Consider the following 27,937-nt stretch of genomic DNA (forward strand, 5'->3'; position numbering starts at 1 on the left):
CTGGGTGATGCCTACTTGCTGTGTTTTAGTTTGCGTAGTGGAGCAGTATATAAACATCTGAATTAACTGAATTTCTACTCGTGTAGTAAAAAATGTAAGCCAAGGGATGGCATGGCATGGCCTGAGGGTGGCAATGCTAACACAGCTGCAGGGAGCACTGAGAGTTTAGAACCATATTGAAATTCTTGTACACCAGATATAAGATATAAGAAGTAAGCGGGATGAACTAGAAGCATTAGCCAGCTCCCAGACCTGTGATATCCTTGGGATTAGTGAGACTTGGTAGAATGAGTCCCATGACTGGAGTGCTGGGATGCAGGGCTATGGGCTGTTAAGGAGGGGTAGGCTGGTCAGATGAGGCAAAGGAGTTGCACTGTGTATGAGGAACAGGTTTGACTGTACAGTCCTTACAGTTAAGGTTGAAAGCCTCTGGGTGAGAATTAGGGGGATGGAAAACAAAGCAGATGTCATTGTGGTTGTCTGCTGTTGTTCAGTCATCCATGACGCCAGCACTGACTATTTAATCTATAGACAATGAGGAGAAATCTCTGGATCAGTAGCCCTTGTCTGACAGGGGAAGAGCTGTAACCCCCACTTTAGCAAGACCCAGAAGGACCACTCTGCATGCAAGTCACAGTGTGAAACAAAATGGCCATTTATTGGACATGGACGCCGGCTTATAAAGGGAGAGCAAGGAACTTGCTAGAACAAAGGGTGGAGACTGGGAGAAATATTCAAGGAGCAGCCAATCACAGTAACAAGGGGTGGAACTTATCTAAACATGGACAAATGAAAAGCCATCTATGGGGAGTACTGCGATGCAGCAGGGTCGGACAAATAAGGAAAGGGTTTACATAGAACCAATAGGAGAAGAGGTAACAGGGGCACAGAGAAGGGAATCACACATGCTCATAATAAAACATATTATGCCAACAAGGGAACAATTGTATAACTAAGTAAAACACTGGAAATAGGCACTCTCGTGGTTATGATGATCATATCTTGTGCATGACAGCGCAGGAGCACTCTGAGATATTTTCTTCCTCTTCCTCTGATCTCTCCTCATTAAGTCTCTTCCCCCACTCATAGGACTCTCTTGGGGCACCTCCAACACTTGTCCTTATGGCAAAATTTCAACTTCTCACACATAACTGCGACAAGCAAGTCTGAGAAGTTCCAGAATTATGCTGAAGATAATTTCTTCTCACAAGTATTCAGTGAGCTAGCTAGGAAAGATGCCCCCCTGACTTGTTTGTGAATAGAGAGGGACTCATGGGAGATGGGATGGTAGGTGTCTCTTTTGGCCACAGTGACCATGAAATGGTTCAGTTTAAATTTTTTGGTGTAAATGAGAAAAAAGGTCATCAGCATTGCTACCCTGGATTTCAGGAGAGGAAATCTTAAGTGCTTTAGGGAGCTAGTTAGTAATGTCCTCTGTTCAGCCAAGCTGCTCTTCTGCCTGTCTTGCTTGACTTTTGGCACAGCCTGCTCCTGTGCTTCTAAAGGGTGGTTCTTAAAGACTGACTAACACTTGTGGATCTCTTAAGTCCTCAAAAGCAGATTTCCAGGTGGGTTTTTAATGTCTCCAGAGAGGGAGACTCCATGACCTCCCTGGGCAGTCTGTTCCAATGCTCTGCCATGCTCAATTTGAAGTTCTTCCTCATGTTGAGGGGGAACTTGTGTTTTAGTTTATGGCTGTTGCTTCTTGTCCTGTAGTTGGGCACCACTGAAAAGAGTCTGGCACCACCTTTTTAATATCCACGTTTGAGATATTTATATGTATTGATGAGATTCCCTCTCAGTCTTCTCCAGACTAAACAGGCCGAGCTCCCTCAGTCTCTCCTTATAAGAGAGATGTTCCAGACCCCTGATCATTCTTGTGGCCCACTGATGGCCCCTCTTCAGTAGCTCCTTGTCTTTCTTGAACTGTGGAGTCTAGAATTCAACACAATTCTCCTCAAGTATGGAGGGCCAAGTAGAGGGGCAGGATCACCTCCCTCGACCTGCCACACTCTTCCCAGTGCACCCCAGGATACCATTGGCCCTCCTGGCCACAAGAACTCACTGCTGGCTGACATTTAACTTGTCATCCACTAAGACTCCCAGGTCTTTCTCTGCAGAGCTGCTCTCTAGTAGTTTAGCCCCCAGCCTGTACTGGTACTTGGGGTTATTCCTCTCCAGGTGCAGGACCCTACACTTGCCCTTGTTGAACTGCATTAGGTTTCTCTCTGCCCAGCTCTCCAGACTATCAAGGTTCTGCTGAATGGCAGCACAGCTTCCAGGTTTATCAGCCACTCCCACCAGCTTTGTATCATCAGCAAACTTGCTGAAGGGTGCATTTGATGCCTTCATCCAGGTTGAATTAAGACTGGATCCAGTACTGATCCCTGGAAATGCCACTGACTACAGGCTTCCAACCAGATTCTGTTTCGCTGAACACAACCCTCTGAGCTTTGCTAGTTCTTCATCCACCTCACTGTCCATTTATCTAACACACATGTCCTGAGCTTACCTACGACGATGTCAAAAGCCTTGCTGAAGTCAAGGTAGACAACATCCACTGTTCTCCCCTTGTCGACCCATCCTGCCATGCCTACGCCCCAGGAGAACATAATGGCATAAGCTGCCAAAGATTCTCTTGCCATTTTTAGACAAGTGGATCCCATCCCTCTCTAACAGGTTACAATCATTGAAGTACAACTCTTTGTCATAAAAGCCATTGTCTTAAACATCTTTTTGCCTGCCCAATCCAGAGCTTTCCCAATGCCTTCTGGTGAGGCATTGGAGCTGAAGGTACAGTGGCCTGCTGTTGTCGCACATGGAAGTCTGACTGCCTGGATCTCCCAGTTGCCTGCCCCAAGTTACCTCTGTACCAGAAGGAGGTGGGGAATTCTCCTGACATTAGGTTCATGGCTTTTTCTCGCAATTTGGGTTTGGGGGTTGTAAGGTATGCAGATACTTTACCCAAAAATGCCGAGGCAGTGGAAAGGATTCAGAAAGGTTTATTTCAAAGACAAGGATGCTAAAAACTTACAAAAACCTCACAGTGCTGCAGGACAGCACTGGGCCTCAGAGAAAAGGCTCCCCTGCTCTTCCAGGGCTTATTTATCCTCTCTTTCTCCTCCCCCACCATCTCTGGCCCAAGGAGGCCCTGTACATGTCTGTGAAATTAATCTCTTCTGCATTCCAGAGAGAGCTTACTCACAGCTCTCCCTGCAGCTTTCTCTGAAATGCAGAAGGGATAGGGAGAAAAGCTTCCTAAGTGGAACAGCAAGTTCTGGTTTCCCCTTACGAATTCTTCCAAAAGCATACCTATGCCTACAGGAGTCCTCCCCATAGTGAATTTCAAAGAATCCTTTTCCTATTCTAGCCTTTTAGACTGCTGCAAGACTCAGTGATATAACAGTTTTTTAACATAAAACAATAAACATGGTTTAATCTGCGGTAGGTTTGACCTCAACTGGCTGCCAGATGTCCATTCTCACTCCAGCAACTTAACAGGACAGGGAGAAACTTCGTGGGTCAAGATAGGAAGATCATTTACCATTCACTATCAGAAAACCAGATTCAACTTGTGGAAGACTAATTTATTGCCAGTTAAAAATAGAGTAGGATGCTAAGAAAGACAAAACTAAAATTGCCTTCTCCCTACCCCTCCATTCTGCCTAGGGTCAGCTCTACTCTTTCATTCCTGAATCTTCTACCTCCTCCCTCCCCAAGCAGTGCAAGGTGGGTAGGGAATGGGAGTTGCACTTGGTTCATAAAGCTTCATCTCTGCTGCATGTTTCTCTTCACGCTGTTCCCCTGCTCTAGCATGGGGTCCCTCCCATGGGATACAGACCTTGATGGTTCCTTCTCACAAGCTGCAATTCTTCAAGCACTGCTCTAGCGTTGGGTACAATCCATTGGGAAAAGGCTGCTTCAGCCTGGGTCCCTAATGGGCCACAGTTCCTGCCAGGAACTTGTTCTTGTGTGGGCCTTCCACAGGCTGCAGCTTCCTTCAGGGTACAGCCACCTGCTCTAGCATGGGGTCCTCCCCAGGCTGCAGTGTGGATTTCTCCTGTATAGCGTGTTTCAGCATGGGCTGCAGAGGGACAGCCTGGTCCACCATGATCTCCATGGCCTGCAGGGCAATCTGCTGCAGTGCCTGGAGCAGCTCCTCCTCTCCTTCTCTATTGACCTTGGTGTCTGCAGAGCTGTTTCTCTCACATTTTTCTTACTCTTCTTTCTCACAGCTGCTGCATAACATTTTCTTACCTTTTCTTATGTACATGTTGACAGAGATGCCACCATTTTTGCTGTTTGGCTCATCAGTGTCCTGCAGTGGCTCAATTTTGGAACTGGCTAGAGCCAGCTGTTTCTGACATGGGGGAGGCCCCTGGCTTCTCATGGAGGCCATTCCTGCAGCTTCTACAGTACCAAAGCCTTGCCATGTAGACCCAATACAATATCATATGTGATGTTTCCTCCTACAGGGTATGTTAACTCCAGGTAGTTTGATAACAAACATATTAGATTGAATTTCCAAGGGGGATAATGTCCATGTTTCAAAGTTATATAGTGGTTTCATATGGATTTATTCTGGCTATCCTCTTCAAAACTGTCATCTTATTCAGTTGTTCTAGATGTTTCTTCATGTTGTTCACACTGGAATCAGTTTGGATTAGACAGAAGTCCAAAGTGGAAGTACTTGTGTTTGTCTAGTAAGTTCCAAATTCCTATCTGTTTCCAGTGCTTTGAAAAAAAAGAATCCAGAGTTGACCCTATACTATTGCATGCATGATCTTGTTGCTTATAGTTTGCAAATAGAGTGGTCACAATAGTCTGCAGATATTGCCTGCCACAGATATTAAATATATAAAAATTATAGTAGGTGACCTTTCATAACACATTAGTTTAGCTTCTCTGTTTCCTTGTAGAACTTCTTAGGCTACGTGGTTTAAAAAGTCTTACAGGCAAAAGCCTCTTCATATTGTGATACTGTTTATTTTCCTATTATATTCCCTCCTACTATTATCTTGCCTCCCTCCCCACAGTTTTCAGTCAAGCTCAAAAAGTTAGCCTCACTTTTCTGCCCCACCTATTTGAATTGAAATGCAGGTGATAATCAATACAAATAAAACATCAGAAAAGCCCCTGCCAGCCAAAATGAGTTATTTGGCTACTTTTGCCTGTACAATCCACTGTGTTGCTGTTGTATTCTTAATTCCCAACCTCTGAAGAGCCAATGATCTAGTTGCATTCTCACAGATAGTCCTGCAGAAGTATGATGAGCAATGCAATTGAGTAAAATGCCTAAATTTTTGCACATGGTTTTTGGTAGTCATTCAGTTCCCTTTAAAGAGCAACATGTATTTGGCCTGACTGTATCCCACTTCTTTTGCACACATCTGTCTGCTGTTCAGCATGGGAGAAAATCATTGAGGGGAGAGAGGCAAGTCATGGCAGATACATGATCATAAGTATTTATTTCTGATCCTTAAATATCCCCTTGAATATATAGTAGTTGAGTACCTGATCACTTGCCTTTCTGGTTTAGCTGCATGTACTGGAATCTTCTTTTGTTAAGTGAAGAATGGGCCAGAATGTGAGTGCCTGGGGCTAATCAGCATTTGAGTCTCATAGGTTGCAAAGGTTCTGGCTTCTCCTTGAGAGATCCAGTTCCAGCCTTTTTAACTTTTATATATCAGGCACATACATGTTGGCCTAATATAAAGTAATCTTACAGATTAAATGGTAATTGTCATTACAGAGTATTTGTTGCCAATGAGGTAAGAATTAATACCAAAATAAGGTTTGTTGGTGTGACTGTGAGTGGAGGCACTCTTCAGTTAGTTCAGAATTCTCTAATATATGTTAGAAAAAATATATTAATATCAAAAACTCCAGTAATTTTTAGTTAAAACTTTCAAAAGTTTTCTGAAGTTGCTCCATTTTTGAGGTGCATTCAAGAGACCTGCCTTTCTGAAAACACTACACAGCCAGATGATGTACATGCAAAGAGGAGCGTTGCATTGAAAAATCTTCGTCTAATTTCTTTTTAACTTATGATATGCAGCAGTCCACTAGGAGTATATTTTGTATTTCGAAACAAAATATCAACTTAGCTTCTTTTGGTTTTGATGTTGCCTGTCCCTAGGTGTGCCTTTCTCTCGGAGAAGAGGTTCTGGATGATAAAGCACATACCTGAATCAAAACAGAAAATGGTGTAAGAACAAGGGAGCAGAGTCCAAAACTGTCTTGAATAAATTTAGAAGGAGCAGTAGGAGCCTTCGTCTGGCAACCTTGCAGGGTTCCTTCCCACGTACTTAGGAACAGAACACTGCATCATAAAGCTGAGATCCTTCAAATTCATGTTAAAGTCAATGACAGAACAAAGACTTGTCTGTAGTGTCCAAATTTTTCAAAAGTGTTTTGATGAGGAGGAGAAGGAGTCTATTTACATGCAGATTTTGGAGTGGGCTAGTTTTTTCATCCTTTTGAATAATCAAGCAGTAAAAGTGTTAATTTAGATATAACTTCTCATCCCAGCTAGCACAAATGAATGAGCAATAGTTGCACAGAACAAGAGTATGATCAAATGGAAATTGATTTAAAAAAAAACAAAAACACAACAAAACAAAACAAAAAAAGAAAGCTTCTCTAAGTAGCTGTAAGGCCAGGACCACTGAAACAATTTTTGTTGGTTTGTATTTTTATGCCTCTTACACATAGTGTATCTTACAAATTCAAACTTGTATTTGAAAGATACTGGAAATCAAAACAGGTGGTGATGCACTTCCCTGCAGTGGTCTGCAGAAGATGTGGCAGAGACAGTTAGAGTTTGTGAAAGGCACAATACTGACTTGATTTTTTGTTGCCATAGACATCCCAGTTGCCTTGGGACCCAGCTTTCTGAAAGATGAGATACTTACCTGTAAAGAGCACTAGCAGGTACATTTTCAGAACATAGGGGAAGTAGATTGAGAAGGCGAACGGAAATGGTAGCTTGATGGAGTATGTGCCAAAATATTCAAAATAAGGCAGTGATACACAAATTGCAAATGCTGTAAAACATGGTAAATCCTTAGTCAAAAGGAGGTGGAAGATCATCAAAAAGCTTTGTGTAACAGTTAATTACTTTTAAAGCACAAACAGCTGTATTGTATATACCTATACATTAATATACATATATACTCACATTCATATATATTAATACACATATGAACATTTTCTCCTTGAGTTCAGTTTTGTAGGTCTGAGGTGCTAATTGCTCTTAGTACTAGAATTAGCAAGTATTTCCTATTCAGTGTCAATCCTGTAGTTACAGTCCTTTCAGTGTGCTCTCAGTGGGCACTTTTCTTGAAGTAAGTGTGATGATCTGCTAAGTATGGCCTAAACCAGTAAGGTCAACCTCAGTGGGAGAAGGCAGCTTTGGAACTTGCTGTCTAATGTGCTCAGTCTGGAGTGGGGAAATCCGTTTGTCTTTTACAAGAGTATTTTTCTGCTTTACTTAGAAAAATGAACATTTTCCTACATTGTTAAAAAACAATCCAAAACCAAACAAAAACCCCACCAGACACACAAACTCCAAACGTCAGAGAGCTCCTATTAAAGAAAAAAGAACAGAAAAGAGAAAGAGAGGTGACATACAGGTTAATATGAAGATACATAAACATTTATGACAACTTTGGCAACACAAGAAGAACTACCTTAAACGCAAATGGCAGTTAAAGTGATCACATTTTATTGAAGAATATTGAGGAAGCAAGTTGTTGGTACCTTTCCCACTTCCTTACCTTTAGCCAGAACTGAAAGGGGATAAAGTGGGATGCACAGTGAGAAGTTGAGCCATGTCAATGGTAGGTAGTATATTCCCATCCTTGCCAACATGTTGTAAGTGTATCTGCAGCAAGAGGAAAGCAGATGAGCTCAGAGGGCATGATGATGTCTTTTAGAATAAAGAGATGTTATTGAAAAATCCAAAGGAATTGCAGAAGAGCTTGGAGCTGCCTATCTCAGTAAATTTCAGAGTGAGCAACGGCTTTTCTAAGGCTCCATAGCCTAAAAGTAGAGGGTTCACTGTTTTGGAGAGGTGGGTCTGTGGTGCTACCCCAGAGCAGGCAGACAGCAATAGAGCCCTCCAGACAGACAGCTCCATCAGAAACATCATGATTTCATACTGATCCATCAGAAAATGAATTTCAGATGGGGATATTGCATCTGGGTAGGTGCAGGTAGAATATGCCTATCACTTGGGACTAAGAAAATGCTAATTTGTGACTGCTGAGCTAGCTAAATCATTGCTGGAGAAAGCTAAACAGGAAGGTAATTGCAGGAACTTAACCTTCTGTAGTACATCTGCTCCTATGCTAGACCTCAGAAGGGGTAGTAGGAGCAAAAAAACAAACAGTTGTGCTCCAATGTATTTCGTCCTTTTATTCTTACTGTGGCTGTTACTGGGAGACCAGAATGCTTAGGACTTCAGTCTCCAAAGATGAGCTAATTCTGGTTTGATCTTAAAGTGGTACAGCAGCTTTCCAAACACTGAGAAACAGGTCTGATCGCTTTTTTGGTCAGCTGAAAGGCTTTTTGCCCTGTGGTCTTGCTAGAGATATGAAAATCTGTTACCCAAGATTTTCTGATAGATGAAACCAACATTAAACAAACTTTCTATATTCCCTTCTTATTAATTGATTAATTTTGCATCATACCTGGACTGTAGAAGAGTTTGATAGGCTGTAACTGTACCATTTTCTCTCAAGTTTGATCTCTGAAACCTTGGGATTGTCTCCATTTTTTATTATTGTTGCTTTTAAAGCTGAATCTCAACCTGATACAAAACAGGAAAAGGACACAGCTACTCCCTCTCTATACAACTCCATGGGCTGTTCATGCTATAAGCAGGAAAGATCAGGTATAGAAAACCTTGCAGAATCTGCTCATGGCCACCATTAATCATAATGCATAGTAAGTAGTCCTTCAGGGATATTTATGTCCCTGAAGGACTATGTGGAAGAACTTGTAATATTTCAAGAGTAGCTGGATGGGATAGATCCCTTTGGACTTTTAGACATAGATGTTTCTTTGAGATGCTAGGCGTGACGCAGATGCTATAAAATAAATCAGGCAATAATTCTAAACCTATATGAGTTGTAATATGTTATTTGAATTGGTCATTTGCTGCTATAGACTACAGTATTTTGCTTACTAAGCAACTGCCATTACTGCTGTGATGCTGGAGCATGTTCTTTAGCAATGGTAGAAAATTATTGATGCATTGATTGAATTACTGTGCACTGACAGGACTTTACAGCCAATTCTGTTCATATTTTTGGCATCTCTCCAGCTGCACAGAACCCTTTCATTTCAGATTAAGTTCTACTATTTTAGCTTTACAAGCTTCAAAAATAAATGGGATGGAGCAATAATAAAAATAATACAAGTAGTAGTCTATTAACACATGTAGTACAAATACTCTGAAGCTGACTTAAAATCTCTATCAGTTCTGACACTTTCCTTTTTTAGATCTCTTTTATAACATGCATTTCCTTTGCTGCCTAAATCCATATTTTTCAGTCAGTCCCCTAAGCAATATATTCAAAGTAGCAGAAAGCTATTTAGCAGAAGAAAAAAAGATTTTGCTGCCATACGTAGGTTACTGTGAGGGCTATGTCTTCTTAAAATGCTTCTTAATTCTGTATGTTTTACCTGCTGTAAGTGTACAAACTGAGGTGCATAGAGGCTTATGTTACATTTGAGAAGTATGTTTGTTGTCCTTGTGGTGTGATATATGCCCTACTACACCAAAATGCTCATCTCTGCTGCGGGACCTCTTGGCTCTTTGAAAAGCATAGGTGCAATTAACCTAGAATAGTCTTTTCATTTTAGCAAGAAGTTCTGCTCGTGCTATACTGTGCTGTCAATCTTGGATCAAAGTGGATTAAAAAAAAAAAAAAAGCAACAGGATGGTAAATCGCTTTTGGAAATTGGTGTTCCTTGGAAGGTAGTTGTGATTTCATTTTAAATTTTTGTTAAAAAAGGCAAAGCCTTTGAACCACAAATAATAATGCATTATGTTACTGCATTACTCTGTCTTATATTTTTAAGTCACTCTGCCTCTCAACCATGTGGATTTTTATAAAAAACAGTAAGTAACTTACAAGGTTCAAGCTTTACTTAAAATGGATAATATGCTTTACCAATTTTGAAACAATTCAATGAGCCTGCTGCACACTAAGGGTGGGCTTCTGGTGGCAAGAATAACCCATTTTCCCCTTGATGTTGACTCCTTACCTGACCACATCTAATAAATTCCAAAGGAAAAATAAAACACACACGACATATTTCCCTTGAACTTCTTCCTGACTGTTGATCACGACAAATAAAACAATTATTCTCTCAGTGATCTGAAAAGAAAAGAGGATTTTGAATTCATGTAGCACCTTCTGTAGCTGTTATTTCTGTGCCATTTTGGCAAAGTAGGAGGCCACGGGTGGATCCAGTTTCCTTTATGCAAATTCAGCAGTGAATGTTTTGTTTCTTGGCCTGCTTTTGTTCAAGATCCCATTGGCCTTCAGCACAGGCAACTGGAGACTGCTGGCTGCAGCATCACAGATCTGCCGTGGTAAGTGTGGAGGTTTGCTTGCCAACCGGCATGATTTGGGTTTGTAGCCAAGGAAACCTGTGGCTGAACCGGCTGAGGTCGTGGAAGCAAGGACTACTCCCACTGCACATGGGTGCCTGGAGGGCCAGCAGAGATGAGCTTCCTTGCTTGTAGGCTGTGTGGGAGGCAGTGGGATACAGAGGGCACTTCTTGGAGGGGTAGTGTGCTGGAAAGTACTAATCTCACACTCCCAACTCTGTCATAACTTAACAGATCTGTGTCTCAAGGCATCTCTGTCATGTAAGATTTGCAGAAAGAGGGAGGAAAAGCAGAATTCCTGTCTTTCTTTCCATCTTATTCTTGACTGGGGGAGGTGGATTTAAGCTTGTCACTTACGTGAATGATTGCCACAGTATTTATAAGATTTTTCTAGTGGTTGAACTTTAACCAACCCACAAGGTATGCCTTTACAAATGAAGAGATAAAAGTGGATTAAATGGGCAGTGTCCCCAGCTTAAAATAAAGACTTTTGTGGTACCAAAGCTCAAGAAATTAAAAACAAGTTTGTCTTTTTGCAGCTTTCCTGGAAAAGTTTCCTAACAGTATCCATGCCCTGCCCTGCAAAGTAAATATATTAGTACTGCCAAGAATTTGCTTGTCAGGCTCGCCGAGAACATTACCAATTCACTCTGATTTACACTCTATGTGAAAGTGTTGAAGGAGAAAACATGCATCTAATCAGTTAGTATGAATCAATATGGCTTCATTGTTTGTTTTTTTTACCCACTGCCATGTCTTCCATAAGATACCTTAGGTTTAATGATTTCAGAGGTTGAGGTGTCAAGTCAGTGAAAAGTTGTGAAATGAAAATGGATTACCAAGGTTATTTTTATAAGCACAGTTATTCTTCCCTGGTGTCCCCTTTTCCCCTTACTCCTACCTTAAACGAAATAAGAACTTTGCCTCTTAGCCAATTTGTGTGGTAGTTTTGCTACATAATGTTTATGGGTTCCTGTATGGATCATTTTGGGACAAACTTTTTTTTTTTTTGCAATCCACATCTGTTGCATAAAGCAGCCTTCACTTCACTATTCAGCCAAATTACGTGAGAGCAATTTTTCATACAGAAAGAAAGCATGTCTATCCCCTGGGGATCTGGTTCCTCATCTTGGAAAGCACTGAGGGGCCACAACAGCTAAAAATGGTTTTGCTGCCTCTAACGCTCTCCTGACTGTCATCTTGTGTTGCTGATCCCATAGGTCCCTAACTGAGGAATTGATTTCCAAGAAGGTCAGATGTTGACAGACTTCTGTATATATGGGCCAAGAAACAGAAAGTGAAAAGTAATATGTCCTGTGTTTGTACTGTGATGCTGAGGAACCTGACAAAAATATGGGGGAACTGGAAGTACTGATTCAGGATCTGAAACCAGATAGAACAGAGGTAGGAGAAACATGGCAGGACAACCATCACTAGAGGGAAAATAAAACAAGGGTAAAAGCAGTGTGAGCACTGAATGGAATTGTGTGCTGGAGAGAACAGATAAAATAGACCTGAGATAAAATTGTTAGATGAAGGGTGGTAAAGAGTGCAGCATTGGTGATGTGGGCATTTTGCTCCTGATCCTAACATCAGACTGAGATGTGGAGAGAGAGTTCTGCAGTGTTGTTAATAAAGAGCTATTTCAGGGAGTTGCCACAGGAAATTGTCCTAGAGACCAAGGCTTTTTCCTGATAATGAAAAGATGGACATGTTTTTAGATGTCAGAGCTGGAAGATTTTCCAAATGGTCACTTGCTTTTCAAGAAGCAGCTCGGTGGAAATGCATTGGAAAACAGCATGGGTCAAATGATCAGAATCTGATTCCATATCAGTGAGAGAAAGGACAAGCAGTAGGAAGTCACCATCCCCAGTTTCAAAAGAATGTGCACTGGCTAGTGAGACAGAGTGGCTATGGAGACCCACAATTCAGCGTCATGATCTGGAAGTGGAAGAGGCTGTGGATTTCCTTCTCTCATTAGGGCACAAGCAGAAACCTGAGAGGCAGATTTCCTTCATCAGAGGTTTGTGAAGGGGAGTGATGGAGGCACTCAGCTTTACTATTTGCACATGATGGAACTTGGTAATCAGACAGTAAACTATGTTAAGCACCTGCAAGAGCAGGAAACTGAACATGGTACAAAGCTGCGCCCCCTGTGGGTCTTCTGTTCCTGTTAGACTGCAGTCTCATCTGGCCAACAATGGGATGCACAAAGCAGCCACCAGACACTGAAACCGGAAACAACATGTGGCCTTACTCTGGAGCATGTCCGCAGGCAGGACACAGACCTGGCTACTCAGAGCAATTGTAATGTCCCCTTGAGGACAGGCAGTGGCATCCTACCTCTTTTTCTGCATAAATCAGGGGGTTGCCTGCCTGCTTGCCTTTATTCTCTTTCAAGACGTTGTGCTCTTTCGCAGCTCATACCTTTATGTAGCAAGCATAAATCAAAGGTAGCTGCAGGGGTTGATCAGAGACTGGGGACCTTCTCTGCAAGTGACAAGCTACTTGAAGAAGAGGAGATTCCAGTAAATGTCTGTTGATATTGTGCCCCTATACACACCGTATCTGTATACATATATACATGGAGTCATGTACATATATGAATATACACTCGTGTGTGTATACACATGTATACACACACAGATAAAAAGCACATGCTACTGCTCACCAATGGATCATTTCCTGTATGGATCATCTGTCTTTGCATGAAGGAAAATATGGGATTCTCTTTTGCTGCTCTCTTGCTTAGAAAAAAAACCAACCAGCAAATCCCCAAGTCCTATGTTTTCACATTCATAAAAAGAAAATATGTGCTAACATGTCACAAAGCATAATTACAATGGTTTCAGTTTTCTTTCCTTCTTTAAAATCAAATTGGAATTTCCTTCCTCTCCCAGCACTGATCTCTCACAGACTACAGCAAGTTCTGTAGAAGGGCATAAATTTCCACAAGGCAGCCTGTGTTTTTGAATCAAGTAAATGAAACAGAGCAAATTTGGCTAGCTGAGGTTTGGGCAGGAGCAGACAGCACATTCACTTCCATTTTTTAATGACTGTGATTGCAGTATCATACTTGGTAGCTGAAACCCTTACACAGCTCTTCAATTCAGTGAATGTTTAAAAAAAAACAACAACAAAAGAAAGTAAGAAAAGTGCTACTAAATATTTAAAGTTTAAAATTAATGGTTTTATCACAGTAGTACGTTGGTTTTGGTTCGGTAAATCAAATCCTGTTTGCATAGGATGAAGAACTGCTGTTTTGTTCACAAAACCACCAATCTCTTTTTATATCTTTTCTATCTCCTTACTGAGGTACCAGTCCCATCTGCCTTTACTCCCTGGCCAGACTGTCACATTTTATTTTCTTCTGTTTTGGTGACAAAGACATGTTGTCCTGCCCTCCTCCAACTCAAGCTGCAAAATGCCCTGAGAGACATCCCTTTTGCACGAGCTTTGCAACTGTGCCCTGTCTTGCCTTCCCCCAGCACATCCATCACACAGGACTCATTTTCTTTCATGGTGTGACTTGGCCTTGGCCTACCTAACCCTTCTCAGATGCCTGGTGGCCTGAGACTTTGTCCCTCAGTGGGAAATCCTTTCCCAAGCAACCCAGTTCTGAGGACTCAATTCCTGCAGTTAGCAAACTATCCGCAGACTAGGCTCCCTGAGGAAGGGTGCAGGTGGAACATTCAGGGTAGTTCAGCCTGGGCTTGTCCCCAGGGGTGGCCATGGCTGACATGTGCAGGTCATGAAGAGAGTTTTGAGAAATGGTCTTACCTGCAAAAACCTGGGGAGGAGACGGCTTTTGTCAATGCCAGTGAGGATGTGCAGGATCTCCAGTATAGATAACAATTGGCAAACACGCATTACAAGTCCTATGGAGTAAAATGTGTCAGCCAACGAATCTACAGACAAAGTGAAGAGGAAAAGTAGAAGATAGTTATACAGTAAAGGTCTGGAGCAACTGCTGGGTTAGCTCTTGTCCTGTCACCACTGGAGATGTAGAGAAGTAAAGTTCACACAGTACCAAACTTTTGGGTAGCAGAAGCCAAGCTTCAGGGAGTGGAAGAGGCAGTCCGTTCCGTGTGTGGCTCTGATACAGAGGCAGGGAGCTGAGATAGTAATTAAATTCCCTATATTTAATTCATGGGGAAACACTGTGCTGGATGTGTTGGTTTAGAGATACAACTTTAGGATATTTCTAAATAGGAGGAAATGTTGAGCAAATGCATGAGGAATGTCTAAACATGAGGAGATGTTGAGTTCCTGCCTGTATCCGTACGCATGGCACTGCCTAAAACAAGTAGATCAGAAAGGAGGCATTTTATATGCCTACAACTGTCCACCATTACAAATCTTCACTAGTTTTCTATTTTTGTGTCTTAACTCCAGGCAATAGAGAGAGAAATACATTGTAATGTTTTTGGAGATAGAGAATCATGTGCAATAACCACTAACACCTTCTCTCCTGGTGGCTCCAGTAAGATTAATGTTTGCCATAATAACTGGACCTAGTCACATTTAGGTCTATGTCTAAGTCAAATGTTACTAGCATGCTGCTGAATATTAAAGCCCATTAGCAAAATGAGCTTCATTCCTTATGTAACAGAGACAGAACATAGGTACCAGGAATTTGTTCAGTCTTTTTAATGTAGTATTTTTCTAATTGAATTATAGTCACATACTCAGAATCTTAACTTAATCTCTCATTTGATATTTCTCTGTGTCTGTCAATGTGTCTTAAAATGCTTAAGGAAAATAGAGAAGGAATCCTACCTTTTCCAAATGTCATGAACCTGATGATCATATTTGTAAATATCCATGAATGTCCACAGAATTGCATTAAGTCATACACAAACAGGTACATGTTCATGGTAAAGCTGTGGAAGTGAAAATAATAAACCATATGACAACAACATTGTAAGAAATTGCACTCTCTTTGGACATGTTAGTAAATCAAAGAAAAAGAGCTGAAATTGAGAAGAGCCCTGCTGAGAAGGACTTGGGGGTGCTGCTGGATAAGAGGCTGGACATGATTCAGCAATGTGCACTTGCAGCCCAGAAAGCCAGTTGTATCCTGGGCCTCATCAAAAGCAGCGTGGCGAGCAGGTTGAGGGAGGTGATTCTGCCCCTCTGCTCTGGTCTGGTGAGACCCCACCTGGAGTGCTGCATCCAGCTCTGGGATCCCCAGCACAGGAAGGACATCGACCTGTTGGAGTCCAGAGGAGGGTCACCAAGATTATTAGAGGGCTGGAGCACCTCTCATATGAGGAAACATTAATAGAATTGAGATTGTTCAACCTGGAGAAGAGATGGCTTCCAGTATCTGAAGGGAGTCTACAATAAAGGTGGAGAGAGACTATTTACAAGCATATGTAATGACAGGACAAGGGGGAATGGTTTCAAATTTAAATAAAGTAGGTTTAGATTAGATATTAGGGAGAAATTCTTTACTGTGAGGGTGGTGAGGCACTGGAATAGGTTGCCCAGAGAAGTTGTGGCTGCCCTATCCCTGGAAGTATTCAAGAGCAGGTTGGATGGGGCTCTGAGCAACCTGGTCTAGTAGAAAGTGTCCCTGACCATGGTAGGGGGGCTGGAACTAGATGATTTTTAATGTTACTTCCAACCCAAACCATTCTATGATTCTGTGAAATGTAAAAAAATCATTGAAAACTGCCTCTCAGTGGTCGTAAAACAGAACTCTGCCTAATGGATCAAAGGCTCTCTTTAAAAGAGATACCTAGGATATGCCCAGAAAAAATTTCTGAGTTTCCACCAATCATTAGGGTGAGCTGTGGCCATAAACTGAAATTTGTGCCTCCAGAAACAAAGATACTCCACTGACTGCTGGATTCAAGTTGCATTTCATAAAATTAATCTTCTGTTGGAACAGAAGCACTTTTGGAGCTATTCTAACCTAATTTTTATGGATAATCTGACTTTTTGCAAAACTTCAAAGGCTCTGTGTGGGAGAATACAGAGATTATGAGTCATGGAAAGAATGCCTATAGGAACGGGTCCCTCATGGCGGCAGCTCTCTGGGATCGAGCAGAGTGGAAAGACTTACTTGCGTTTTTATTGTACGGTTCTGCCCCGAATTCTGTAATTCCCTTTACCTATGTGGTTTCCCTGTACAGCGCCATGTTCTCTCCCCTCCCTGAACCAGTCTCCGCCCCTGCACAAGCATTATTGGTTGTTGTCTCGTCTGTCTCTCCCCAATCCCCGGTTTGTTATTGGACTTTGGTCCTCCTGTATCCCCCACTGGCTAGCAGAGCCCTCAAGCCACTCCCTTTCCCCCGAACCCTTGGCCAATCACGTTCCCCTTTCTATACCCTCCCCCAGAGACTTTAAAAGCCCGCAGGATTTTGAATAAACTGCTTTTTGCCACTGGAATCCAGAGAAGGAACCTTGTGGTCCTTTCCTCCTGGCAAAGGGGGATTGCGCCACAGGGACCCTCTCTGAGAAGCAGCAAGTGAGGAGTCAACTAGCAATCAACTCTGTTAATTGGTGCCCACTGTCAGAAAGAACTCAGTGAAACTTCTACCGTGTAAAAGTTTTTCGATCAGGCGACAAAGTGGTCTTGGCTTCCCACCCAAACAGACTCTACAACTCAGCATTTGGATATCAACCCACCGGATTAGGTAGGCCAGCAGTTGTATAGATTTGAAACTCTATTTAATAATACTCATGGGAGTGCTGCCTTCAAAGCAAGAGCGCAATAGCTGCAAACGCTTATAAAGCTTCATTTATTTTCATGGACACCCCATAGACAAAGACTCCCTAAAAGCGCTGATTAAGTGGATTTCCAACACCAACTATGCACTGCCCAGTACCATAACCTACCATGAGTGGGACACATTGGGACATAAATTATGGAGCACTATACAAACACATGACTCTTTAGCGTCTTGGGCAGCTATTGCGTGGCAGTTAGTCTTAAGCATGCTACAGAAAAATGAGATTGTAAAATCAGTGGTTTGGGAGGAGGGAGCAGTGAGGGGTCCCAATTGGGGCACGACTGTTGTGTCGGGCACCAATTTGGGATGGGAAAATGTTTCCTCTGTATCGCCATCCCACACACATCATGAGGCACTCAACTCAGCCCCCCAGACCCAAAATGGCCTCATGGCTGCACTGCCCCCTCGCCCCCCTCACCCAATATGGCCACAGTTCCGTGCCTGAGTTGCCCCCCCCCACTCCCCCTCCATTCCCCCCCACCGCCACTCCACCACCTCCCCCAGACCCAAACTAGCCATGACCTCATAGCTGCCTCGCTCTCTCTCTCCCCCCCACCTTCTCCGCCCCCCCATGCCCCTGCCCCCCCACCTCTCCTCCTCCCCCCCCCATCCCTCCCCCCCCGACACACACATGCAACACCTACCAAAACCCCACCCTTCATGGCAGTGCTGCTCATCCCGCTATCCTGCTAGATGGTGCTGTCGCCCCTTCCGTAGCACCACTTTGTGGAGGCACTTTATTCCTCCACACCAGTAGATGGCGGTAGTCCTCCACAAGGTGCACTACCCCCCCCATACCCCATCTAGTTTCACTTTCCTGGGAGCGGGTACCTGCCAACATATCTGCGGCTATGGTCGCAGTCTCTCTGGAGCCAATGCCAGAGAAGCCGATGGTCTTACATCAAAGAACAAGCACTGGCAGCTGATGATTTAAATTTGGTTAAAGCATTTCCTGTATTTTACCACCCCAACAATTGTCCCGTTTGGGAACCTATCCATCTCTAGTTTTAAGGACACGAATAAAACTATTACAGATTATGGACTGAGGTCACCTTACGTAATAGGGGTATTAAGTTCAATTTTCACTGCATACACTTTTACACTAAATGATATAAAAGAATTGGTAAATGCATTTTTCACAAACATACACTTTTCTTAGATGAATGGCAAGGTCGCATTCAGCAACATGCAGAGTAAGCTTTCACCAACACAGGTACACCAGTCCTGGAGTCCTTTAATAGGCTCTGTGGGATGAGGCCTTATATGTCCAATCAGGCTCAAGCCAGAATTCCTATGAGTGAATTGGACACTTCAAAGAATCTGGCTTTTCAAGCGATTCAAGCTGTCGCTGAGGCAGCGGAGCCAATACCCTCATACACCCAGGTACAACAAAGACCAACAGAGCCATTTATAGACTTTGCAGAAAGGTTAAAGAAAGCTATTGCAAAACAAGTTAAACACCCAGAAGCTCAAGATGCACTATTTCTAAGATTGGCTATAGAGCAATCTAATGATGATTGCCAATAAATATTAAGGTCTCTTAAAGATCCCACTCCAATGGACATGGTTAAGGCATACTGCAAAGTAAGATCCAGAAATTACAACAAATCTCTCCTAGCCGAAGTCCTGGCAGTGCAGAAGGAAGCTACCTGTCACCATTGCAAACAACCTGGACATTTTAAAAAAGATTGCCCTCAGCTGAAAACAAGAGCGCCTACAGTACCTCCCAGCTTGTGTCCCCGATGCAAAAAGGGATTGCACTGGGCAAGTGACTGTAGATCACTCTTTGACAGAGAGGGCAGGCCGCTTTCACCGAAAGCTGTGCAAAAACTAGCTTCAATTCCAAGAAACGGGGAGCCAAGTGCGAGAGGCAGCGCTATGACAAAAAATGCCCCACAAGCCAACCACACCCTCGATCCCGGATGGAGAACCAGAGCAGGTATCCCTAGGGTGGAGCTGGCATCTCCTCACCAATTCACAATAAACAATGACAACTACCAGACAGCTCTCCTGAAGCCAACAACTAACCTACCAGTACCTGCTGGGAGATACATTCTAACAGGGACTGCTACGTCCACTGATACAGGGTTAACAGTTGTCCCACAATTGATAACTGTAGATAACCCAAAAGTAGTAGAAGTGACTGTCAAAGCTCTGTTTCTACCCATGGAGCTGGAGACAAATACACTTATTGCCAACCTAACCCCCATTGATGTGGGAGGAAACACTTTGGACTCTATGCCTTTGGTCCAATGGTCACAATCAATTTTACTTGATCACCCAGTGCTAACCTGTGCTGTATTCTTTCCTAATACTAACCCATGTGTTCGAGTTAAAGGTCTCATAGACACAGGAGCAGATGTCACAATCTTTGCTGAAGGCAACTGGCCGAAAGAATGGAACATGACACAGCCCTGCATTGACATCAAAGGGGTAGGAGGAGCCCAGGCACCACTCCAAAGTGTTTGCACTTTACTGATTGAAGGACTTGAAGGTCAAACAGCCTCTACGAGCCCTTATGTCCTTAATATTCCAATGACCCTCTGGTGGAGAGATATTATAGTGTAATGGGGAATCCATTTAACCACATCAAATTTAGCCTAAAGGCCACTGGTCAGCTGCCGTCTCCCACCCTCACATGGCTCTTGGATGAGCCACGCTGGGTATCCCAGTGGCCTCTAAAGGGAGAGAAATTGTGACAAGTCAACCTCCTGGTAGATGAACAATTAGAAAAAGGACACCTTGTACCAACTGATAGTCCCCGGAATTTCCCCATCTTTGCCATACAAAAGTCAAATGGAAAATGGAGATTACTACAGGACTTAAGAGAACTCAATAAAATCATAGAGCCCATGGGACCTCTCCAGCCCAGACTCCCATCACCAACAGTGATACCTGCAGAATGGCCTATTGTTATTATAGATATCAAAGACTGCTTCTTTAACATTGCCTTAAACCCTAAAGACTCTTGTAGGTTTGCGTTTACAGTGCCTTCCATCAGCGCAGCAGAAACCATCTTGATGTTATCACTGGACAGTCCTTCCTCAAGGGATGAGAAACAGTGTGCCAAAGAGTCATTGCCAAAGAGTTGTTGCAGACGTCTTATCACCAATCTGTTGACAGTTTCCAAATACCATTCTGTACCACTTATATGGATGACATCCTCCTGGCAGTGGAGTCCGAGGGACAGCTCATGCAAGTACATTTGTCTGTGAAAGCTGCACTATTGAAACATGGCCTTGAGATTGCACCAGGAAAAGAACAAGTGACAGTTACATGGAAGCACCTTGGATTTCAAATTAATAACACCACTATTCAACCTCAGACTGTAGCTTTACCCACCAACATCCACACCTTGAATGACTTAAAATCTTTACTAGGTTTAATTAATTGGGTTAGGCCTCTCTTAGGTATAACAACAGACGTCCTGAAACCACTATTTCAACTCCTGAAAGTGGAGGCAGACTTGACATCCCCTCGACGCTTAACACCGAAAGCCCTGGAGGTGTTGCAGGAGATAAATTAAAGGCTGAGTTCATGTCAGACTAAGTGAAAAGTGTGTGGCTTACCTGTTGTGTTAGTAATTTTCAAAGGCATCAAACAACCCTATGCTGTATTAGGACAATTAGATGTAAAACGCAAGGACTTTCTGTTATGGGAATGGGTTTTTCTAAGTTTTCAGTTTTCTAAATCTGTTACTACATATCCTGAGATGCTCTCCAAGGTGTGCCACAAAAGCAGACTGCAGCTTTGGGAGCTCTTGGGAAGAGACCCAGATGTCATCTATGTTCCTCTGTCTACTGTTCAACTAACTCAGTTGTTAATTCATAGTACTGACTTTCAGTTAGCCATTGCTGATTTTAAGGGTCAATTTTCAGTGCACCTCCCATCTATCCCCTTTTTACAGCTACTAGCCCTTACCCAACCTGTCCCACTAACAAGTGCTAGAACTGTTTTCACAGATGGTTCTGGCAAGACCTCTAACACAGTAGTCACCTAGCAAAAAGCAGGAAAGTGGGTATTTGACACGCACAAGGTAAGAGGTTCCTCTCAGATAGCAGAGCTCCCTGCAGTCATACGTGCATTTCAACTGTTTCCAGAGCCTTTGAATATTGTTTTCGATTTGGCCTATGTCATTGGGGTAGTCAGACAAATTGAAAATTCTTACATAAAGGATCTCTCCCAATTACAATTAGCTCACATATTCAAATCATTACTCTATGAAATTAGTCATCGCAAACACAAATTCCACATAATCCACATTCATTCTCACACTTCCCTCCCATCGCAGCAGAAAATCATGTTGCAGATCAAATAGCTGATGACACAGGGCACCTGGCACAAACTGCAGTGGTTCCAAATAATTTTGAAAAAGCAAAGCTGTCCCACAGCTTTTTTCACCAGAATACAAAATCCCTCACAAAAACATTCCAACTCACACTGTCTCAAGCTAGAGCAATTATTTCTGCGTGCCCAGATTGCCAAAGATTCACTTCTCTACCATCTGAGGGAGTAAACCCCCATGGAATTAATCCACTTGACATCTGGCAGTTGGACATAACACATTATTCACCATCTGGAAAGTTAAAATACATCCATGTATCTATTGACACATGTTCTGGTGCCATTGCAGCAACAGCACATCAGGAGAAAAGGCACATGATGTCAAAAAACACTTCATGTCTGCAATATCAATCCTTGGCATCCCCAAAACTATTAAAACCAATAACACCTCTCAATCGTTAAAGGAGTTTTTCAACATGTGGGGAATTTCACATGTTACAGGGATCCCCCACTCTCCCACTGGTCAAGCCATGGTAGAACACGCCCATCAGACACTCAAAAATATGTTAACCAAACAATAAAACACCACAATTGGACTCACACCACAAGAAAAATTAAATAAGGCCTTATGTGTTATTAACTTCTTAAATAGGTTAGACCAGGGCACCTCACCCATAGAAAGACACTGTAATGTGCACTGAAACCAAGTGTGTACTGATGCCAGGGTTACTTATAATTATAACAGGTGAATGAGTTGGCCCTGTTCCTCTTATCACCTAGGGGAGGGGGCATGCTCGTGTTTCCACAGGTTCCAGTCCCAAGTGGGTTCCATCTCGCCTGGTGAAATTTTACAACAGCGATTAGATACCACCATGATCTCCGTCATCATCATCATCCTAATCCATCCTGTCATCACATCAGATCAGTCTTCTCCCACAACTCCTCCTCTTCCAGATTGAGTTGCCACTAACCCTGGAACTGGTCTTCTTTATCTAAGTCTTTAAATGTCGATTCCTTGTGCCTCTCAGTCTCAGATTCCTCTAACCCATTAAAAACATGTTTGGTTGTGATCCCCTGGTCCTCTCAAAAATGGACAGGATTCCGAAATCAATACTCCCTTTTGTGCAATGATCCTGACAAAAATAAAAACCAAAGTGTGTCCTGCTTCCCCCAACCCCCAAAGGCCAAAACAAATCCTCAATATTTCAACAGTTATCCTGAAGAATTACAAATTTTAGATACCCCTTCCCTCAGCCCACTGTTTCTATTTTAGTATAAAAACAGAGGAAAGAAGTAAACATCAACTTAATGTAACATCTGATGGAGCCTATTCTAGCTTTGAGTTCTGGTGCAAGAAAAAAATTGAATCCCCCCCACTATCCATTGCCCTCCCCAAGGGGGTGTTCCTTATCTGTGGACTTTGGGTATGGAAATCAATCCCTAAAGAGGTGGTCAGGGGACCTTGCACCTTTGGTCAATTATCACTTTATAATCCCACAAAAGTAATCCATTCCCTAGCTATTAACCCTCCCAAAACAATCACAAAACGTGATATCACCATCCACCCTGAAAAGCTGGACTCACTTGCATTCCGGCGACTTAAAGAGAGTGGAAAACCATTCATTGAAGGACCAATCATCACAAACATAGCCCCTCAACAAGCCCCTCACCCTATAGCTCAGCAACATCCCCTTTTGGAATCTTAAAATTTGAAACAATTCACCGAAGATTGTGACTCCAACCTTCACTTCTGGTCACATAGCAAGGATGGCAGCATAATAATTCCAGCCATTGGCACAACACATGCCCTAGACCTGCTTACAAAAATAGGATGCTGGTTAGCCAAGGAGGCAAATGCAACTAGTGCAGCACTAGAAGACCTGTTACTGGATTCCCAACAAATTAAGAAAGCCACTTTACAGAATAGAACAGCCATTGATTTTCGGTTGCTGGTTAATGGACATGGCTGCGATGAATTTGAGCGGCTGTGCTGTCTAAATTTTTCTGACCATTCCCAATCCGTCCACTCCAACATAAATGAACTCCATTCCCTCATTCAACAAATCCTAAAATCAGATGAGGTTAGTTGGGACGATATGTTTGATTGGCTTTCCCTGAAGGGACTCTCACTGCCCCTGAAAAAATTCTTATTATTTTTCCTTTAGGCCTGTTTGTGCTAGCAATCCTTCTTCAAATTCTCCTGTGCATAGCTAAATGTTTCCAGGGTCTCGTGATGCACATTGCTACCCAAGTTTATGTTTCATTAATAAATAAAAATGGAGGAATTGTGGAGAGATTATGAGTCATGGAAAGAACGCCTATAGGAACGGGTCCCTCATGGTGGCAGCTCTCTGGGATCGAGCAGAGTGGAAAGGCACCAATTACTTGCGTTTTTATTGTACGGTTCTGCCCCGAATTCTGTAATTCCCGTTACCTATGTGGTTTCCCTGTACAGCGCCATGTTCGCTCCCCTCCCCGAACTAGTCTCCGCCCCTGCACAAGCATTATTGGTTGTTGTCTCATCTGTCTCTCCCCAATCCCCGGTTTGTTATTGGACTTTGGTCCTCCTGTATCGCCCACTGGCTAGCAGAGCCCTCAAGCCACTCCCTTTCCCCCGAACCCTTGCCCAATCATGTTCCCCTTTCTATACCCTCCCCCAGAGACTTTAAAAGCCCGCAGGATTTTGAATAAACCGCTTTTTGCCACTGGAATCCAGAGAAGAAACCTTGTGGTCCTTTCGTCCTGGCAAAGGACATGGGGACCCTCTCTGAGAAGCAGCAAGTGAGGAGTCAACTAGCAATCAACTCTCTTAGCTCTGGAGGTCCTTAATTTCCTATAAATGTATTTTCTTCTGGCCTATTCTGAAAAGAGAGGCTCGCCTGTCCTCCAGCTATAAAAAAGACTATCTACCTTCTTGGGAAATTTATTTGTTAATTTTGTACTAAAATTTATCTCCTGTGTCTCCTGTGTTTGACCTGTTGATTTCCTACCCCAGTAAGTAGTACTCTCTTTAAGTTGCCCCTTGATCCTGTGTGTTTGTGCAGTCTCTGCCATCAAACTTTATTTCATTTATATCTGTACAATAACAAATGTAGGAAATGTCTCTGTTTAGAAATATCTAAATTTGATAATGCCTATACTTCATACCCAGCACTGGACCAAGACCATAAATAACAATACTGACTTATACAAATTGATCTATATAAACTGATGTTCTAAATTTTTATTTTAAGTAAGTCCCAGGGAGATCTTAGAAAATACCTGTCTTCCTCTCTTCTAGTTATGCAGGATGGCTGCTATTCATATCATCAGTTCTATAAGCACAAAAAAATTTGTGGGGAAAAAATCTCTCCTAGGAAACATCAGTGCCCATGGATACTATGAAAAGAAGATATATAACAAAGGAATGTATTCCATATACCCTCCTTTTGGGAAAAGTATGATACAACTGAATTGTACTAAAGTCCGGTGAGATCTATAAATATTGACCCATGTCTTTAATTACTGAGTGACACTTTTTTTCTATCTTGTGGTAAGAAAAAAGGATGGGAAACTGTACATTACAAAAAGACAGAAAATTAGGAACATTGTTCTGATTTAAGAAACAATCTTATTACTGGATGGATAGGAATTACTGTAATGGGTATGGAAGTTAAAGGAACAATCATAAAAACCTTGAGGCTTTCCAGCCAGCAGCTCCACCACTGTCTTTGGTCTGATATTCGGCTTTGCACTGGATGCAAGCTGAGCGTATGGTTTTTCTCATCTGAATTTTGGTTTGCTACATCTGTCTGTCATCCTCAGAATTTGTCTTTCAGTGATTTGGCTGTATTTTCCAGACTCTTTCTTCATTGGCTGGCTAGAAAACGGTTGTTTTTATAATTCTTAAACTACTTGATCTTGACTAAACAGGGAATAACCAAGAGGACGTTTGTAAGTGCAGCCTCACATTAGTGTTTTTGCAATGTGGCAGCTGTTGCATATTAGAACTCGTCATCTTTAAAACGTACTGGTGACTGCTGAAATGTGTACACACTGTTGGCGTTTGAGGCGTGCTACATATTCCCAGTGCAATGTAGAGATGTGCTGGCAGGCAGCATGCTGGTGTTACCTGGCAGACAGATCCTGGCCCCAGTGCTGCGAGCAGCACAGCTCCCTCACTTGCTGATATTCTCTACTGTGTAAAGGAACAGCCTGATCTGAAAATGTTTCATCCATTTGTTGATCACTGCACAAAAGGTACATGAGAGCGAACAGAAGCCTTTGACAGAGGTGAAGGAATCTGCAGACAATAAAAGGTGATTTCAGTGTAATAAAAAGAAGCTGAAATGTAACTGCTCTCTAAGGTCTTTCTCATCCAAAGGCTGATCTCTTTATCTAAAGAAACAGAAGCAGGCTGAGAATAACTTATTTCACTGTCCCAATAGTTTTGTATCACAACACAAAATTCAACTATCTGCTGAATTGTGAAAGTCGGTAGCAGAAGAAATGGGCTTTAGTTAGATTCCCTGCTTCTCTCGGTTCATAGCAGACATCATTCCACATTTACCTCAAAGAACCTGCTTCTAGAGCACCACTGGAGACAAAACACTGACTAGCAATCCACAAGGTAGCTGTTCAGTCTTGCTGGCTAATCTTCCAAACCTCACTTTGCCTCACTAGTGCCTGATTTGCTGCTGCATTTCTCCCTTGTAGTGTGATGTGCTTTAAGACTTTCAAGTTGCTTTCCTTTGAAGGCATTGGAGGATCAGTACACGTTTCAGTACTCTGCTTGAATTGATGACAGGAGAAACAAACAAACATGGGTCTTGCAGGAGACAGAAGGCCAGACTTACTATCTGCTGTTTTAGTTGTCAGTTTCTCCTTACCGTGGCTGATTTTATGCCAAATACATTGAAATGCTGGGAATGCAGCTATCATACTTAGTATCAGCTTTGCTTAGTGGAAAATTTTATATGCTTTCTCTCTGGGCTCAAAACCTAGAAAACTAGACGAAATATTAGAAATATCAGAACTAGCACACACAGCAGCATGGTCCCAAATAGCCTCCCTTCCCTTCTATTCACTAGCAGAGATTTTACCATTTTTGCTTGCAAAGCCTGATGTATTTCCTCAGGCAGAAATATCATATAAGTGTAACTGTTACATTTTATTATTTTATCATGAAGGTCTCCAGTATGGCTTTGTGACAACTATGATCCAAGGCAAGCATGCAGATAGGTGCCCTCGGTGTCTGAAGGGTGGTCAGGACCATGTTTCCCCATGAGCTAAGGTGACAGCACAGCAGAGGCTCTCAGCTCAGGGCATCCCTTTGCCCCAGCTACGTGTGCCTTGCAGAGTGCCAGGATGAAGGCCACACTTAGGTCCCTCTCAGGGGGCATCCCAGGACCCTTGGTCCCAGGGTCCCACTTGGGCCTGCATGCACTGACCACTTCCCTGCTGTCAGGGCCATTGCACTTGGCCATCTTCCCATGTGCCCTGACTGCACATGAGGAACCAGCCCTCAGGCTGAAACCAGAGAGCAATGTTCCTTTTTTTATTTTAGCAGGAAAGATCTGCTAGAAAAGCCCCTCTGCTGACACCATTTCCTTTTAAGTCATAATAAGTCATATTGGTCTGATCTTCTGTTCCTTCCCCCTCCCACCCCTGTGACAAGCTGCAAGTTCTGTAGCTCAGGAAGAAGAGAGCTGCTGAGAACTAGTATAGCTGATGTACTTTTCTCCCACAGGCACATCCCACCCACTGTTTCCTCCCCCCTACTTTTTTGCATTTGAGCAGTATAGGTCACCTGTGCTCAAGAGATATTACCTGTTGCAAGGGTCGAATTTCTTCTGCTGCTCCTGAGCTTTCTCCTTTTTCCTCTCTGCAGCTGCAACAGCTGTTTGTTAGGAGATCACCCCTCCTCTTTCCTCTTTCCCCACCCGTCGACGTCACTGTATGTAGACTAAGCAGGAACAACACTGCACTTCCCGAGAAAGAAGCTTCTAAACCCAAATGTCTCCGTTCCATTTGCTCCGCTCCTCACCCAGCCCAGCCTAGCCCAACCTAACCTAGCCAAACCTAACCTAACCTAAATTGTTTGTTGCTGTTGTACTAGTAAGATAGTCTGCAAATCCCACTAACTTTATCCCTTAACCCAGAGCAATATTTTGAAGGATTACTGGAGAGAATAAATGCAAAATTAAAAATTTTTCTTTTATGTTTAAATCATCATCACTACAATGATGCTAACAACACTACCAAATGACAAGGAAGACTGGGAGCACAACATAAAAGGAGAACTTTTGAT

At 42.8% G+C, this 27,937-nt stretch overlaps 1 protein-coding gene across 2 annotated transcripts; it reads right to left on the reverse strand.

Moving 5' to 3' along the window:
• Positions 1-631: 631 nt before the first annotated feature.
• On the reverse strand, positions 632-27,553 carry HACD4 (3-hydroxyacyl-CoA dehydratase 4). Of its 2 annotated transcripts, XM_064641567.1 has the most exons (7): positions 27,457-27,553; positions 15,404-15,507; positions 14,405-14,532; positions 10,276-10,388; positions 7,779-7,885; positions 6,915-7,046; positions 632-6,186 (listed from the first exon to the last, which is right to left on the reverse strand). In XM_064641567.1, the coding sequence occupies exons 2-7, from the start codon at positions 15,498-15,500 to the stop codon at positions 6,104-6,106; spliced, it is 660 nt and encodes a 219-aa protein (XP_064497637.1). In that variant the 5' UTR covers positions 15,501-15,507; positions 27,457-27,553; the 3' UTR covers positions 632-6,103. The 2 variants fall into 2 exon arrangements, with proteins under 2 accessions (XP_064497637.1, XP_064497638.1); XM_064641568.1 differs by lacking the exon at positions 632-6,186 and having other exon boundaries at positions 6,689-7,046; positions 14,405-14,502.
• Between the last annotated feature and the right edge of the window lie 384 nt (positions 27,554-27,937).

The sequence above is a fragment of the Pseudopipra pipra genome, chromosome Z (assembly GCF_036250125.1).
Source record: "Pseudopipra pipra isolate bDixPip1 chromosome Z, bDixPip1.hap1, whole genome shotgun sequence".
In the NCBI taxonomy this organism is placed as follows: Eukaryota; Metazoa; Chordata; class Aves; order Passeriformes; family Pipridae; genus Pseudopipra; species Pseudopipra pipra.